The 16,558-nt window shown below is 46.1% G+C and overlaps 1 protein-coding gene across 9 annotated transcripts in view; it reads right to left on the bottom strand.

Moving 5' to 3' along the window:
• Window positions 1-16,558, bottom strand: part of RENBP (renin binding protein) — a 167,429-nt gene that overhangs the window by 44,137 nt on the left and 106,734 nt on the right. For all 9 annotated transcript variants that reach the window (XM_069645418.1, XM_069645414.1, XM_069645422.1 and 6 more), the window contains 5 exons: window positions 6,441-6,613; window positions 5,838-6,062; window positions 5,551-5,632; window positions 4,956-5,131; window positions 2,890-3,021 (listed from right to left, as the gene is read on the bottom strand). In XM_069645418.1, the coding sequence (XP_069501519.1) occupies window positions 2,890-3,021; window positions 4,956-5,131; window positions 5,551-5,632; window positions 5,838-6,062; window positions 6,441-6,613 (788 nt within the window). The remainder of the gene's footprint in view (window positions 1-2,889; window positions 3,022-4,955; window positions 5,132-5,550; window positions 5,633-5,837; window positions 6,063-6,440; window positions 6,614-16,558) is intronic.

Below are 16,558 nucleotides of genomic sequence, written 5' to 3' on the forward strand. Positions count from 1 at the left end.
CAAGTTCCGGAACTCAGCCATTTGGGATTAGCCCTGTGCGAGGGAACAAAACAGGTTGTTCCAATGAATGACAAGTACGCAGGGCAGAGGCGTCCACGAGTTGACAGATATGCATGCACCCCAAAGGAAAAGCTCTTCTTATCCCTTGTCTGTATTGTTATAACAGTAGGGTCCACAATATTCCCCTGGTACCTTGATCACCATGATATTTATGCTGCCCATAATTTGCTGCCTCCCACGCCTCAGCCTCCAACACCAGAACTAGTAACTATTCCCCATATAGATCAGGAGTATCGGAAAAAGCATCCTAGGAATAGCATCCTCACATGGATGAATGAAACAAACCAGATACTAAATAAAACCAACTGTTACATATGTACATATGTTCCCCATAGCCATGAAAGCGGACCCAAATGGTATGAGACTCCTGCTACAAGTGATACATGCGTGCCTTGGCGAGATTATCTTTTGCGTGCCTCCCGAAACTATACCGAAAATGTGACACTCACATTTGTGAATAGGAAAAATGAGACAAGCACTTAGACTAGAATACAGGGAGGAATTTATATTCCTCTAACACCCAATGTAACTAGATATCTTAATAGATCCATTTCCTGCCCATCTAAAGAAATAGAAATGATTCCTCTAACAGACTATATGAGAGACAACAAAGCAGTACTACCACACCCAATCCTGTACAAAATATAGTTTGTAGGGCCCCCTTTTGCTATCAGCGAAACAAGACACATGCTCAGGCTGTTTTCATGGGTAGACACAACTGCCAGAATGTAGTAGATTTGAATAGTATATCCGCACCCTTTAGTCCCCCTAAGGGGGCAATGTTTATTTGCGGGGAGGAAGCATACCTCTGGTTACCCCGCTGTTGGAAAGGTAGATGTACTGTTGGATACGTAATGTTGGGTTTGCATTACAAATCTGTGAAGGAAGTGAACTTAAAACCCAAGGCAAAGAGAATAGAAATGGGTACACGGGATTACCAGCGAAGGAAAAGAGGTGTTATTACTAAAGAAGACACCACTTGGGATGAATTCTTTGATTTCCTAAAGGGCATAGTGATGCCCATGGGAATAGTTATGAATTCCAGAAGCATTAGGCACTTGGCTAGTTTAGTAGAAAAGGAACTAAATGTGACCGGTGACATACTGGCAAACCTCACTAAAGAAGTACAAGCAGTCCGGATGGTCCCATTACAAAACCAACTAGTATTGGACACAATGCTGGCAGAAGTAGGAGGGGCTTGTAAAATAATTGGCACTTCTTGCTGCACTTTACACCTGATTATAGCACCGATATCTTTAAAGGGATCGATGAAATGCATAAAATGGCAGCTCAAATACATTCTGAATTTGGGCCTGGGGATGGGACATCCTGGTTCTGGGATCTATTACGGAGCTGGGGATGGAAACTCCTCACCCCTCTTCTTGTCATAGGAGGATTAATGGCTGCTTGCTGCTGTTGCATTCAGTGCTTTCCCTTATGTATGTCCGTCATAGGAGATTGCTGCAGGAAAATGATGGGAGCACTGGCACCCAAACCCACTAATGCCATGACCACCAACGAGATGATAAAGATAGAGGAGGCAATTGAGGGGTTACAGAAGATTGATGTGTCGGACAACGACAATGAAAGAATGAATGAATACAAACTAAACCTGTGTATTACTGATAAAGTCTTGCTGACGCAAAAGGGTCGTTTGTAAATACCAAATTCATGTAATTGCCAAGTTTCTTTGCCTCAGCAAGACTTAAACCCATTGCCCATGTTATAGCATTATGTCCATGCTAAACCAACTGCTTTTGTGTCCGCACACGAGGCCCAGGGTTTTCGCCTGGAACAGATATTACTCACAGGCTTAGGAATGTTCCCTCTGTTCTCCTTTTCTGTAAAGGCTACATAAATAATGTCTGTTAACGCTCTTGCACTTCCGGTCCTGTCTAAAGCTGCCGTGCGAGTCAGCATGCATTCATTGACCCTGGGGTCTCCTCTATGAATGATGATTGCTAGCATCCGCACTCTTTCCCGAAACATAAGCATAAAGCGTATCTATATTCAGAGTTGTTATTCTCTGGGATATGTGGGAAGGGGAACTTGTGTCAGAGCTCGTGCGTCATTCTGTAAAAGATATGTCCTGCTATTGTCCAGCAGCCCACGAATGGATATTATCACTACCGCGGCAAGATATGTGTAGTTTGCAAATTCCCCACTGTGTCAAATGTGATGAATTAGCTTGTTTTTACGACCACGCATGTTAAAGATTACACGTGCATCCTGAAGGATATTTTGACTTGCTTAGATAAGCTATATGAGTAATGACCATTTGCAAATGTTCGGCCTTTGTAAAATGTCACCGCAAGGGCTGGAATAACAGCCAAAAGTGTTTTGGAAGGAAACTGTATGTCAGGAAGTGCCTGGGCTTCGCGCCAGTCATAAGACTCAATGTAAACGTTTTCCTATAAAAAGCCTGCTCGCTGTAATGTTAGTAGCTCACTCTAGATAGCATCCCTATGGTGTATCTTGCAGTCAGCCCTTCCGCGGAAGTTTTGCATTGCAATAAATGATTGTTGAACTCACTTACTAGTGTGTTTATTGATGGAGACCTCCGCCTGGTGAATCACTTACTAGTGTGTTTATTGATGGAGACCTCCGCCTGGTGAATTTTAGCATTGACTGTGTCACGGGTTCGGGACAACCTGCCATGAACATTTTAAGTTTAGAGAAGAGGGGCAGGTTGAAGAAAAGGGAAATTGCATAATGTACCGGGCTCTATTCCCAGAGAGGCTGGCTTGTGCAGCACTATATTGCAGCGTAAACACTCAACCCTCAACTGACATACAAAAACACACTTTTGTAGAGTTGTAAAGGATGTACCCGGCTGAAGACGTAGTCGTAGACTTTACGAAAGTGCTCCAGCAACTGGTCCTCACGGGTCTCAGAGTAAGCCAAGAGGAACGCGATCATCGCCTCACTGTGTGGCCACCACATCTTCATGCTCCACTCCAGCTGCAAGAAAGGAGGATCAGGAGAGCGAGGTGTGGGGATAAAAGATTGGATCAGCAAAGAGTGGCAAATGCATGTAAAGAGAAATATAAAACAAAAACGTACTGGAGAAAAATAGGATCTATGTGAATACTGCAAAAGAATAATGTTGAAGCCGTAAATACCGATTTTCTTTTGTCCACATATATATGCGGGGGGAGGGAGGGGGAGGACCACCCGCAGCCCCTCAATACCCCTACACCTTTCATATTTACTTAACCCCACACATATATGTGGTAAAATGGGGGGTCTCGAATTTCGGTATATTAGGCTTCGACATTATTGCATTCTCTATTTGAGTAGGATTCCTGAAAAATACCTCATCAATGTTACGATGTGGAGCAATACAAATTAAGGGAAAGCACTCAGAAAGTGGCTTTAGCCGCTTTCTGGCACTCAGTGTTTCAGAGTAAGGGACATACTGCACGGTCCTTATATAATGGACAGGATTTTGAATGGGATGCCATGTGCCATAAGCAACTAGTAGAGGATTCAAGGCAGCAGATGTCTGAACCACCCCACTGGAATGGATTGCCTTTGCAATTTATCTATACACCTCAGGCACATCCTCTTTAAGCAGGCTTCAGTGTATCATTTAAATTAAATAGCATATTTCTTTTCTAATAAAACATGCACGCGAGCAGATTTAATATATGCCCTTTCAAAGCAAGCAGAAATCTTTTCTTTAAAGTAACAAGTTCTCCAATGAACATGGAACTTTGTAAAAAACGCTATTGTAAATCAAGTTAAACACAGAGCTAGCATGTGCCTTGTAGACATGGGTCTAGGATTCAAATGGACGCCTTAATATCATGGATATGAAAAACGTGTCCCATTTCCAAAACGTAAGAATCGGCAACTGAGCAAAATCAAACCATGCATCTATTTTCAGGCAGCCTTTACACGAAGGCCAGGCCCCGGTACTGGCATGTATGTTTGAGTAAAACATGCTTTTTGATACAAAGAAGCCGTCAAAACGTAAGACGTTATGCTATGTCTCCGGACCGGAAAACTTGTCACGAGCCCCAATGAGGCGGCACACCCCCAGCATAAGGAGCAGGGAGATTGGTATTGACAGCTTTTAGGAGACCTGAAAATGGTTTCATGCGGTTCTAGGCCTATTGGACAATGATCTATCGCCAGCGCTAGGAGCCTTCATTTTTAAGCGATTGTGGATTTCACTTGTGAGGCCAACCCCTACTCCCCTCGCCACTGTTTGCACCCTTTGGAAGGACACGTAGTCTGCTCAATGGAACCAAAAGAGGAAAAATCAAGAAAGCACAAATTCCAGTTTTTAAACAAAGGAAAACAGAATTATCCACTATTTTTATTTGGAGCAGCAAGAATGAGTCTTCTGCAGTGGCAAACAAAGCCACATAGCAAGACGTGCATTGCTTTGAGGCCATTCGGGGAGGGATAAGGTGAGGGGAGTCTAGCCCACTTTCACCAACCAATTTATTTTTGCTGACTTTTTCCCACTTTTTTGCAGCACAAATACAGATGGCAAGTGGGGGTAAGGTATACATGGGGGTGGGGCAGTAAGGGGGAGGTGCAGGTGTTCACCCCTCCCATTTTTGCAGTTAAAAAAGCGGAAAAGACAGCAAATAGATATCGGCGAAAGCGTGGGTCGGTGAAAAATAGTCAGCAAAACTTCACAGAACTGTTGAGAGATTGCAGAGAGATCTTATCTTCTTGGAGATCCTCGAACATGTGAAACTTTAGGGAGCTTTTTAAATTCTAGTAGTCCATTGGTGCATGACACTTCAGGGATTGGAGTAGATAGAAGACTACTTCAACCTGTTTTTGATCTCATCTTAACTAAACAGGATTGCTCAATCATTTGGTACAAGAATGAGCAGATTTTTTTAATCAAGCATAGACCAAGACATCCGACTTACTTGAGTGGGGCAATGGCCATCGACATCAAGAAATGAGAAGAGCCCGCCATGGTCTGTGTCCCAACCACTCTTAAAAGGCAACAGCATGAACTTCTCAATGGCCTTACTCTTCAATGCCTGGTCCTGCCGCTTCACAGCATGTCGCAAGAGGAACCAGCCTGCCTCGATTGCATGGCCTTCCAGAGAAGGTAAGAAAAAGAACAAAAAAATGACTGACGGAGCGATAAGGGGAAGTTGATCATCACAGAACAGATATTAGCCACATGATACAGTGAAACACCAACTAACAAAGGATCTTTCTAGTTAAGCGATATGGAAGAGACTAGCAGTATGCATCACCTAACCATTTGAGAGCTGCGGAGAGACATACCTACAAAACTAATACCAGTGAAGGTAAAATGAGGAGCCCCACAGCATATACTGTATCACCCGTTACAGATTCAGAGAAGACTAGCAGAGATATACAGAGGGCATTCATAGCATATAACACATTCAAAGGGTATAAAAAGAAAAGCCGCACATATTGCTGGAGGAGGACTATGCGGGCGACTCACTAGCAATGTATGTCGTTCTATGGTTAGTCGCTTTACACTACCTGGATTCTGAAGCCGTCCCGAGCATCCTGGGAGTTCTTTGCCATCATCAGAAACAGTCTCCAGGACTGCTTGTCCATCCCTCTAGGAGAAGCAGAAAGGGAATAAGGTTTTCCAAGTTTGCAGGACCTCGCAGGACCTCGCACACCCTCCCACTCAGGTTCTGTGTGGTGTACACAAAACAAACCACACACATGCCAAGGCACTTCCTGGTCACTACTCAGTCACTTTCTCCTCCCCCAAATGGGTCTTATCTTGTCTGAGTAGACAACAGCGGCATCCCCCTCACCTGGATATGCTGCAAGATCTGCTCCACACACCAATCCCCCAGTCCTGAATACTTGTCTGTCATCTCTTGGTTGTTCTCCTCCATCTGGTCCACCAGGTTCAGCAGCATCATTGGCACAGCCATGCTGCTGGCAGCGGCAGCACCAGGCATCGTCAGTCGCCCTAGACCTGCGGGATCCTCTCGCACCCAGTGAACGATTTGGTCCATCATGGCTGCTGCTTCTTTCTGTTAATGCAATGGAGAGGGTTTACATGAGGAGAGAATTTTGCCCACTCATCGGGATGTGTGACATGGCAGATTTGTATTGGTCTTCCACCGTGTAATACAATCTCCGCTTCCAAAAAAACATGCGAACAGCCTTCAGCAATTCTGCTAGCATTTTGGCATTAGGTTTGAAGATCTCACGTAGGGAAGCCAGGGGAAGTGGCGAGGGAGTAATGCGTTGTTTGGTGAGGGTGTAAGGTGGTACAGGTCAGCTGTATTAGGTTTGGGCCTGTGAACTCATTTAAGAAGAAAGACAAGGTTCTACTGTTGTAGCATGGGACATTTCCATTTACCCCTTGGGATGGCAATATAAAAAAAGACCTGAAGCAGGTCACACACCTTGTATTTCTCGTCTCCCGTCACTCTCCAGAGCTCGTCCATTGCCATTGTATAGAAGCATTCACTAAAAATGGTGCGCTGGACTTTTACAGCCTTCCCATCACGGGTAAGAACGAAGGCGCACTTCATGGAGTCAGCAGAAACACGTGCATGGCGAAGCAAGAATTCTCCCGCTGTGGACATTGAATGAGGGAAAAGAATAAGTACGACAAGAGTAAAAGCAAACACCCAACATCCGCAGGGAAGGGGAAAAGAGGCACACGTCAGTTACAGCAAGAGGAACAGTTACATGGAGGAGAGGCGGGGGAAGAGAGGGAAAGACAATTAAACCGAAGGGGAAAAGGGTTAAGAGAAAAAAGAAACAAGCAGAGATAAGGAGAAATGCGAGTGCTGCTGTGGATGAAATGGGTGAGGTGGGATGGAGAGAGAGGGAGACAGGTGGGAGAAAGAGGACAGAGGAAAAAGTGAGGGAAGGGATGAAAGAATAAAAACCCTATGGGAATGGTGGCTGGTGGGGGGAGGTAGAAAGAGGGGCAGGGGATAAGCGGAAGGTGAGACATAGTATACTTTTTGTCTATCTATTTCTTCATCACGCTATACATTTTAAGCTGCTTGGTGGGCAACTCATCCACACAGCTTACAAAGCCTCCTTACTTGGCACCTCAGGTGGCACAGGAATAGGCTCACCCGGTCTCCTTTCTTGCAATCGAGTAAATGACTAGAGTTCTTTGGGAGTTCATTGGAACAGCCAGAACCCATTTGCATCTTCTGGGCACACTGCAACACCACCATATTACCAGTCAGTGACAGATAGCATCCAAAACACTCAGTGCCTCCAACTAAATAGTTAGTGGGCACAGAAAACGTATGTCCACTAGGAACACCAGATTTAACCTGCAAAAGTGTTTTTTTTACCAAATGGACAATTAATTGGATCAGTTTCAATAGAATCTTCTTTGTCCAATCAGGGGCCAAAAAAAAGAACAAAAATTTTAATTTAAAAAAAATAAAAAATAAAAAAACACTATACGACTGACACCACCCTTCAGTTTTTCACAATGAAAAGCACTATACATCTTGGGTATAGAAAAGTTCCCTCGTCTTGTGCTCTCTTGTTGCAGATCTCCTTTCAAGGTGCACACGCACAAAGGGAGCACAGTAATTCTGCAACCATCCGTTGTCAGGTGTGATCATTTACCCACGTTAATGGGCTTTGATGCGAATCCTAAACAGCTCAACCCCACTACACTCTAAAGCCTTGGGTTAAGTGCACTAACTTTGCCACCTTACAAGGCTCTGGAAGTGGGGCAACCCCTTTGTTCCCTTCCTATGCCATGGGCTAGACATTTGTAACAGCTCCTCTGGAGACCTAAATAGGAATACATAATCTGCACACAGTGTAATATCTAGAGATAGGCCAATAGAGGTAATCTACACTACAGTGAATACTAACTTCCCCACCCACTATGGTACACCAGTTATGTGTCTGGGTTCAGAAACTCATTAGTCCCAAGAGGCCAGGATATGGCATTGTATTGGCCCTCCCCTCATGGTTCAGGCTATGTGTCCACATCATACTGCACCCATTTCTTTTTTTGTTTAGCAATTTTTATTAGGCTTTGTAATGGATAAATACAGGATATCATCATCAACAATTAACCATTATAATACTTGCTAACCAATAGTCCAAGATACAAATTTAAGTTGAGTTAATAATTAAAAAGGCACAACGTAGTGTATCAAGGTTACAATAAATGTAGCGATGCACTAAATGTTCCTTATACAGTAGCCATTTTGTCAGCTGATCCACACCATCATGTGGCAAGCAGAATCTCTGACTACAAGGACCCTCCACCCTCCAATGGCTCACTGATCTTACCTGCAGCCATCTCTCAAGAGCTCTTTTTTAGAATATCAGCCATAGGCCCTCCTGAATTCACACTCGAAATCCACCCCGCCACCCCAAAACTAGATCCCTCTCCTTTTTTTGAACTGCTTCTGGGCTTCCTCACTGCAGCGCACTGTGAAGGTTGCCTGCTGTTGGGAGATCCAGGAGCCACCAGCACAGAAGGGAGGCTTTATCCCTAGTGTTACGAGGTACTTTTCATGAGGTAAAATGCCAGAGCTTGCCGTGCTAATCAGAGGTTTTAAAAACGTGCTTAACTAATTTTATTTGTTGCATGCATAAGTGGGCATGACGGTATCCCTGTTGGTATCTGCCCACGCCACTAAACTAGGTAGTTCTATACCATTTTTTTTAAAGGGATATTGTCCTGTGCCCCTTGTTGATTATTATTCAAGTGAACCCAAAAATATGATAATTACCACGTAGAACATGGCCAGTGTTTTGCGATGAAACATTGTTAAGACTTGACAAACACTAATGGCCGATTTGGTAATCAAACTCTTCATCGCTCTTTACTACTTTGAACATGGTGTTATTTTCCTGGGCATTAGTATCCTAATCCTTCTTAGGTTATCCCAATTCTAAATACTGGTTTCCTTTCCAAACTGGATTTCCATAAATCTGGTTTCCTTTCACTCCTTTCACTTTGCTTTGTTGTTTATGCGCCCCTGGTTACAGCTTAAGTGATCGTTGGTAAACACGTAGCACGTGCTCACAAAGCCAGAAGAGGGATTCTTCACTTTAAGCCTAGAGTCTGCAACCTGCAGCTCTCCAGATGTTCAGGACTATGGCTCCCATGATCTCGCACCATTGACTGCGACTGCTAGTGCTGAAGGGAGTAAACATCTGGGGAGCCAAAGGTTGCAGACTCCTGCTTTGAAAAACCCCCCATGTAGAAAGAAAATTAAATAGCATCTAAAAGTGTTCCCGAGCTCAATTTTGCTTGGAGCAGACACCTCTCGCATATGATGTAAAACCTTGGCAAGTCGATAAGGCCGTGACACCCGCTTCTGTGAGGATGGCAGAAATTAAACATTGGTCCAGTTTACAGACTTCAAAAGGGCCAACAAAATAAAAAAACGTTTTCACCAGTGGAGCTCCCAAAACTTGAGATTGAGCTCCCAAGACTTGAGATTGTCCCTTCGATTGGGTTAACTTCCGTTCCCACAATCAAATCAGTTTGCAGGAAACAGGTTTACTTGGTCGGCATGCATAGGTCCAAATTATATTTTGATGAAAGTAAATCCCTAACTCCCCTAATTTTGCTAAAGAGTGGAGCACCATACCCCACTCTTAATCAAAGATTTATTTGGGATTGCCCCATTTAAGAATATACAAAATACATACCAATCATAACCTCAATATAAATGTGTACAAATACCACTTACACAAGAAGTAATACAAACAAAAGAAGAAAGTAAAAACAGGTCTTTGGCCGGCAGAATGACTTACAACATTAAGCCAGCTCTCCTCTGTGGGGTTACAAAGGAGCATGGGAACCCCTCTACTGAGAACGAACATGGGTCAAATACCTGGTTGTATGGAACTTCTACTCAAGAGGGTCTATAACCACGTTTTAGCTCAATGCACCCTTCACATCAGAGGAGAAAGTCTTAGTTACTTACCTGTAACAGTATTTTCCAGCATTGGTATCCTTCATAGATTCGCATACTTGAATATTCCCTGTCGTCAGACTGGGAATCCTTGGTGATAAAAAATAATTAACATTTTTTAATATACCCATATTGCTACCTAGCAGTGTATGCACATAGCCTATTATGGCCTATGCACCCTTCTATTGTGTAGTCCTTCCACCTCACTTTGGTCCTTTACGGCCCCAACCAATGAGGTGGCAGGGCAAGCTCCGCCCCCGGCAGCCATCTTCAAATTTTGAACCGTAGAGACTACAGTATGATGGATGCTGAGCATAGGAGCAGCCTCTCAGGGGAGGCGGGCGGGCGCATGTGAATCTATGAAAGCTACCAATGCTGGAGAAATACAGTTACAGGTAAGTAACTAAGACTTCTCCAGCATTGGATCTTTCATAGATTCAGATGCTTGAATATAATAGTAAACAGTTAAAACATGCCATCATCATATACATATATGCATAAATACAGAAAAAACATTTCTGATCAAACCTTTACCATGCAGCAACACCACGGTTACATACTTCGGGAAAGGTGGGAAAAGGAGGCTGGTCCTACCTTATGCAAAGGGGTGGCAGAGCACTGCCTGTCCACTGCAGTTTCTTTGTTGGTATCTTCCGCCAGGCAGTAGTGTTTCACGAATGTGTGCAGAGTGCTCCACGTGGCGGCTCTGCATATGTCTTTCAAGGACACCCCTGCGTGGAATGCTGTTGATGCCGCCCTTCCTCTGGTGGAGTGCGCAGATGGTGGTCTAGTTAGAGGGTCGCCTTTCATCTGATGGCAGTGGGTGATGCAGGACGACACCCAGCGTGCCAGACTTTGTTTAGAGATATGCTGCCACCTTGGTACGGCCAGAGAAAGCAATGAACAGTCGGTTTGATGAGCCGAACTCCTTGGTTCTCTGCAAGTAAAACTTCAAAACTCTAGCAACGTCTAGAGAATGTAATGTTCTTTCCGCTTCAGAAGTGCGATTCTGGAAAAAAGTTGGTAAAACAATGCACCCTGTGAGTGTCATCTCCAAAAGCACCTTGGGAAGGAACTTAGGATGTGGTCTTAAGATGATGCGGTCCTTCTGGAACAAAGTAAACGGAGGCTCAGAGGACAAAGCTTGTAACTCACTGATCCTTCTGGCTGATGTGATGGCTATCAAAAAAGCTGTTTTCCAAGGCAAGAACTTCACCTCGCATCTGTGTATGTGTTCGAAGGGAGGTTCTAGGAGGGCTGTCAAGACGGTGTTCAGGCTCCAGTTCGGGACTGGCGTGGGCGTAGAAGGATCAGTGCGCATCAGCACTTTCAGAAAAACTTTAATCGCCGGCAAAGAGAGCAAGGATTGCATCTCTGGCGTTATTGCATACGCCGCTATGGCTGACAGATGGACCTTGATGGAGGACAATGAAAGCCCTGTCTTAGCTAAGTACAATAAGTAGGGTAGAACTTGGTCAACTGAAACCGTGAGAGGATCGATGGCTGATCACTCGCATTTGGAAAATCGCGTCCACTTCCTGGTGTAGGTGACATGTGTCGACGGGGCTCTAGCGGCCCTGATGATATCCCAACATTCTGATGGTAGCTTAAGGTTCATCAGTTTACGCTGTTCAGGAACCGTGCCTTGAGAGATGGGCTCCTCGGGTCGTGGTGGAGGACCTTGCGGTTCTGTTGTGTCAACAGATATTGATGCGCCTTGAGGCGAATCGGAGGCCGTCGGGATAGATGCTTCAGGGTCGAGTACCAGACTTGCCGCGCCCAATCCGGCACAACTAGGATCATTGAAAATTCTGTTCCTTCAGTCTGCGTAGTACCCTCGCAATGAGAGATATGGGGGGGGGGAAGGCATAGAGGAACGTTCCTGTCCAATCCACTGAGAAAGCGTCTCCCAGTGACGGATACTCCGGGTACCTCGAGGTAAACCTTCTGCACTTCTTGTTGTCCTTGGTGGCAAAAAGGTCGATCTGCGGATGGCCCCATAAGGCAAAAATCTGTTGGGTTTCCTTTTCGTCCAGTTCCCACTCGTGAGACGACGTGTATTCTCTGCTTAGTCTGTCCGCTAGGACATTGTCCACTCCCGGAAGATGCTCTACCTTGATCTGTACTCCGTGGTGTAAGGCCCATGCCCATAGCTGTTGGGCTTCTTGTGACAGGATCTCTGATCTCGTGCCTCCATGCTTGTTTGTGTAGTGCACGGAGGTTGTGTTGCCTGTCTGGACTAAGTACCTGCCCAGCTACTACAGGCAGGAAAGCTTTCAGGGCCCACCTTATGGCCCTGCGCTCTAACACACTGATGTGGAGCTGGGACTCTTGTGCCGACCAAGTGCCCTTGGTTTGGAGGTCTGCAAGGTGAGCGCCCCAACCTGATAATGACACGTCCGTCCTCAGCAGAAGGGTCGATGATGCTTGAAATGGCATCCCTTGTAGGAGATTCCGCGGAACATTCCACCATCGAAGAGCCTTGTGTAACGTCGATGGAATCTGGACGATGACCTCCCAACATCCGAGGGCTTGTTTACACTGTTGGTCCGGAGCCTCCTGAACCAGTCTCATGCGAAGCCTGCAGTTTTGTGTGAGGAATATGCACGAGGACATCATGCCCAGAAGGGATTTGTAAGAGCGTACAGATGCGTCTCTCTCCAGGAAGCACGATGTTGAGCGTAGAAATGGCTGTTACTCTTTCTGTCGATGGTCTCACCCTGGGAATGCTGTTATCGAGGTTGGCTCCCAGGAAGAAAGCTGTTTTGCTGGGAACGGGGCCGGACTTCGTGTTGTTTATGGAGAAACCTAACTCTTTTAGGAGGTTGATAGTCCTCAACAGTGCTGAGCAAGCCCTTGCGGCAGAACTTGCTTTTATCAACCAGTCGTCCAAGTATGGAAAGACTTCAGTTCCTGCCCTCCCGAGTCTTGTGGCTACTGGCGCCAAGCATTTTGTGAAACTCTCGGTGCAGATTTCAGTCCGAACAGGAGCATTCAAAACTGAAAATGAAGCTCTCCCACCGTGAACCTGAGGAACTGTCAGTGAGCTGGATGGATCGGTACATGGAGTATGTGTCCTCCAAGTCTAAAGTGGCCAAGAAGTCGTGCTTGTTTAACCAAGGAAGCACTCCTTGTAATGCTACCATCTTGAATGTTATGCATTTGATATATTTGTTGAGTGCCCTCAGGTCCAAGATGGGTCTCCATTGACCATTTTTCTTTTTGATGAGGAAGAAGCAGGAGTAGAAACCCTTTCCTCTCTGGGGGTACGGCACCGGCTCTACCGCCGCTTTCTGGAGTAGTTTTTGCACTTCGGACATAACCTGCCTTAACATATGCACCCTGCGTGAAGTTGGGGGCAGGGAAGGAGGTTGGTCCAGGAATTCTAAGATGTGACCCTTTCGGATCACTTGCAACACATTTGTCTGATGTAATTGACTGCCAGCGTTGGAAGAACTGGCTTACTCTTCCCCCCCCCCCACCGGGGTGTGTCGTTGAGGGGAAAGAATCGGATAGTCAAGTTTTGCTTGCTTTGTGACTTCCCCTGGGCGCAGCCACGCCTGCCCCTATGGGCGTATCTGTTGGAGGATTGATACTATTTTCTTGGTACGTGCTGCCTTGCGCCTTCTGGCCATAAGAGGAGCAACCGTACCCTCTGTATGTAAAAGATGAGCCTCTATAGGGGCGAAAAGATAAACATCCTTATCCTTGTCCTTTAAAGAACTGATGGCTCGGGCTGTGTCTGTGTGATTTGATTCCCTCCAGGTGGTTGTTTATTTTCTTCCCGAAGAGGTCTTGTCCATCAAAGGGCATATCCAATATCTGCGCTTGGACTTCAGGCCTGAAATTAGTAGCCTTCATCCAGGCCTGCCTTCTGAGTACTGTGCCATGCGCCATCTGTCTGAAGCCTGATTCAGCAACATCAACCGCTGCGTGGATCATATGATCCGAGGTTGCCACACCATCAGCGATTATCGATCTAGCATCTTCCTGGAGCTCTGGTGGTAACTGCTTAGCCAATTTGGACATGCAGAGCCAAAGCTTGCGATCAAACCTTGCGGTCGTGGCCAGTGCATTACCCGCTCTGATGGTAAGCGACACCGAAGCTGACACCTTCCTGCCCATGGCTTCTAGCTTACGCCCCGTCCTTGTCCGGTGGTGCCAACAGAGGCGAAGCGGGATTGGCAAACTTCTTCCTCGCTGCAACTGTGATAACCGAGTCCTGTTTTGTATGACCTCTAAACAAAGCGGCGCAGACTCGGGTGCTTTAGATTTCTTCTCTGGTCTGGACACCAGAGCCGGAGTAGACAAGGGCGTAGATAGGATCTTGGATCCGGACTCCCAGATGGTGTCGAGGAGAGGGATGGTGGTCATTGTTCTCATGCGTTTGTCCCTGTGCTCATAAAGCACTGATTTCCTTTCCTCTGATGTAACCTGAATTTTGAACAATTCTGCAGCCTTGCCTATTATGGTGTGGTAAGAAATCAGATAATCCGGCGGTGAGGCATCGTCCCGGTGAATCTCTCTTCTGGGCTTCTCGACTACGTAGTCATCCCACTCACTGGCTGCTGTGTAATTTCGCCTTCTTCTGGATCAGAGAATTCTCTAAAAGGATCCTCATGCCAATCCGAGGCTGAAATGGAGGACGGCACCATCGTTGGATCCCTGTCCGGAAATCAAGGTCTATGCGATGACTGTGGTGAAGGGACTCTTGTCGGCGAAGCACTGAGTCCTGCTCCTAGGCCTTCGAGCAGGCTCTTTTTCCTGGAATTGGAGACGTGCCTCTCCGACGGGTTTCCGTTTCTATGGGATCAGCCGGCATGCTTTTCTCCCTTGGACGCCTGTAAAACTCATCCATGATCCGATGTACGGATAACATCAGTATCGTGTCATGAGGATAGTCGGTCTCTTCCGTAGATGGCTGCCATGGGGACTGTGTTGCTTAGGGGGAAAGACACGGTCGCTCTTCCACCACTTCTACATCTGAAAGTTCTTCCTAGAGAATCACATCAGGAAGCTCTGCCATGTCCCCCAAAGGAGAAACTTGTTGTACTTGTGGTAACATTGGTTCAGCAGCTTCAGCACCCTCAAGGAAACTGTCCTCAATGACAGGTGTCACCCTGGCGTGACCAGAAGGTGCCTCGGTTTCCAATTCCTCCATAGATGCAGGAGCTTGCGGTATCGCCGACGTTGTTGTGGGCGATAGTACCTTCGCCGACGGTATTTCCGTTGATTAATGTGGTATTGATGCCCGTGGACGAGCGTGTCGTGGACGAATGGTGCGTCTTCGTCGATGACTGTTTCGTAGACGATAAATCCGATGACGAGGATCTTGTCGTAGACGATGTTTTATGTGTAATAGTCGTCGATGATGGTTTCGTCAACGGTCTGGCTGACGACGGGCCTTTACATTTCTCTTCGCTCGCAGACGGTTTTCCCGTCGATGACTGCCCCCCACCGTTTTTTTGCAAACTCCTCCTCATCTTTGGAGGTAGATTTTGCTGACAAATGGGACTTCTGGCTCGAGGAGTCCAGTGGAGGCAGAAAAGGTATTAACTCCAGCTTCCTCTTGCTTTTGGCAATGTGAGAGGAACTCCTTTCCAATGAAGAAGACCTTCTCTTCGAAGTTTGCCTCTCAGATGGAATGCTGGAATGGACAGGAGCTGTTCTGACAGACTCTTCGTCCGAAGATTGATCCCTGGCTTCCAGGTGTAAAAGAAGTCTTCTGTGCCTTTCCTGAAGGGTCTTGTTGGAAAAAGTCTTGCAAATATTGCATTTCTGAATGTCATGTGGATACAGGCAGTAAATGCAATGGGGTCCTTCATGTAAACTAACTTCTTCTTGCACCTCGTGCAGTCCCTGAACAGGGAAAGCTTCTTGACAGCCTGATATGCAGCCATTCTGAAGAGAGGGTTTACATGACGATTTTGGGTCAAAAACAACAATTATTTGTCCCAAAAATTATCTGAGACCAAAGCCCCTTAGCAGGGGAACAAAGTAGAATATATTTGAAAAATATAATCCGCACAAAAAGTTGAAAAAGAATTGAGGAGCTCAGAGAGCTTGAGGATTCCCTGTGTCCGTTAGACTGCGGTGAAAAATCTGAAGATGGCTGCCGGGGGCGGAGCTTAATCCCTTGGTTGGGGCCATAAAGGACCACAGTGAGGTGGAGGGACTACACAATAGAAGGGTCCATAGGTCATAATGGGCTATGTGCATACACTGCTAGGTAGCAATGTGTGTATAAAAGGTTTTTAATAATTATTTGTATCACCGAGGATTCCCAGTCTGACGACGGGGAATATTCAAGCATCTGAATCTATGAAAGATCCAATGCTGGAGAATGACCATTTGCATATCTTGTCCCACCCACAAGGGCAATCCAGCACCGAAATGCTAGGCAAATCTCCTCTGAACAAGAGTACCATCAGCAACCCCAGATACATGTTCGGCCTAGTCGGTCAGTGAGGTGAAGCAGAGCCTCTCTAAAACACAGTGAGCAAGGCACGTCTGGATGGGCTGGCTACGGAGGCTTGGTGGCCAGTCCCAGTGGCCAAAGAGGTCTGAAACCTAAACAGTCTTGGTACAAAGGGGTTTCC

The sequence above is a fragment of the Ambystoma mexicanum genome, chromosome 2p (genome assembly GCF_040938575.1).
Source record: "Ambystoma mexicanum isolate Mex_15411 chromosome 2p, UKY_AmexF1_1, whole genome shotgun sequence".
In the NCBI taxonomy this organism is placed as follows: domain Eukaryota; kingdom Metazoa; phylum Chordata; class Amphibia; order Caudata; family Ambystomatidae; genus Ambystoma; species Ambystoma mexicanum.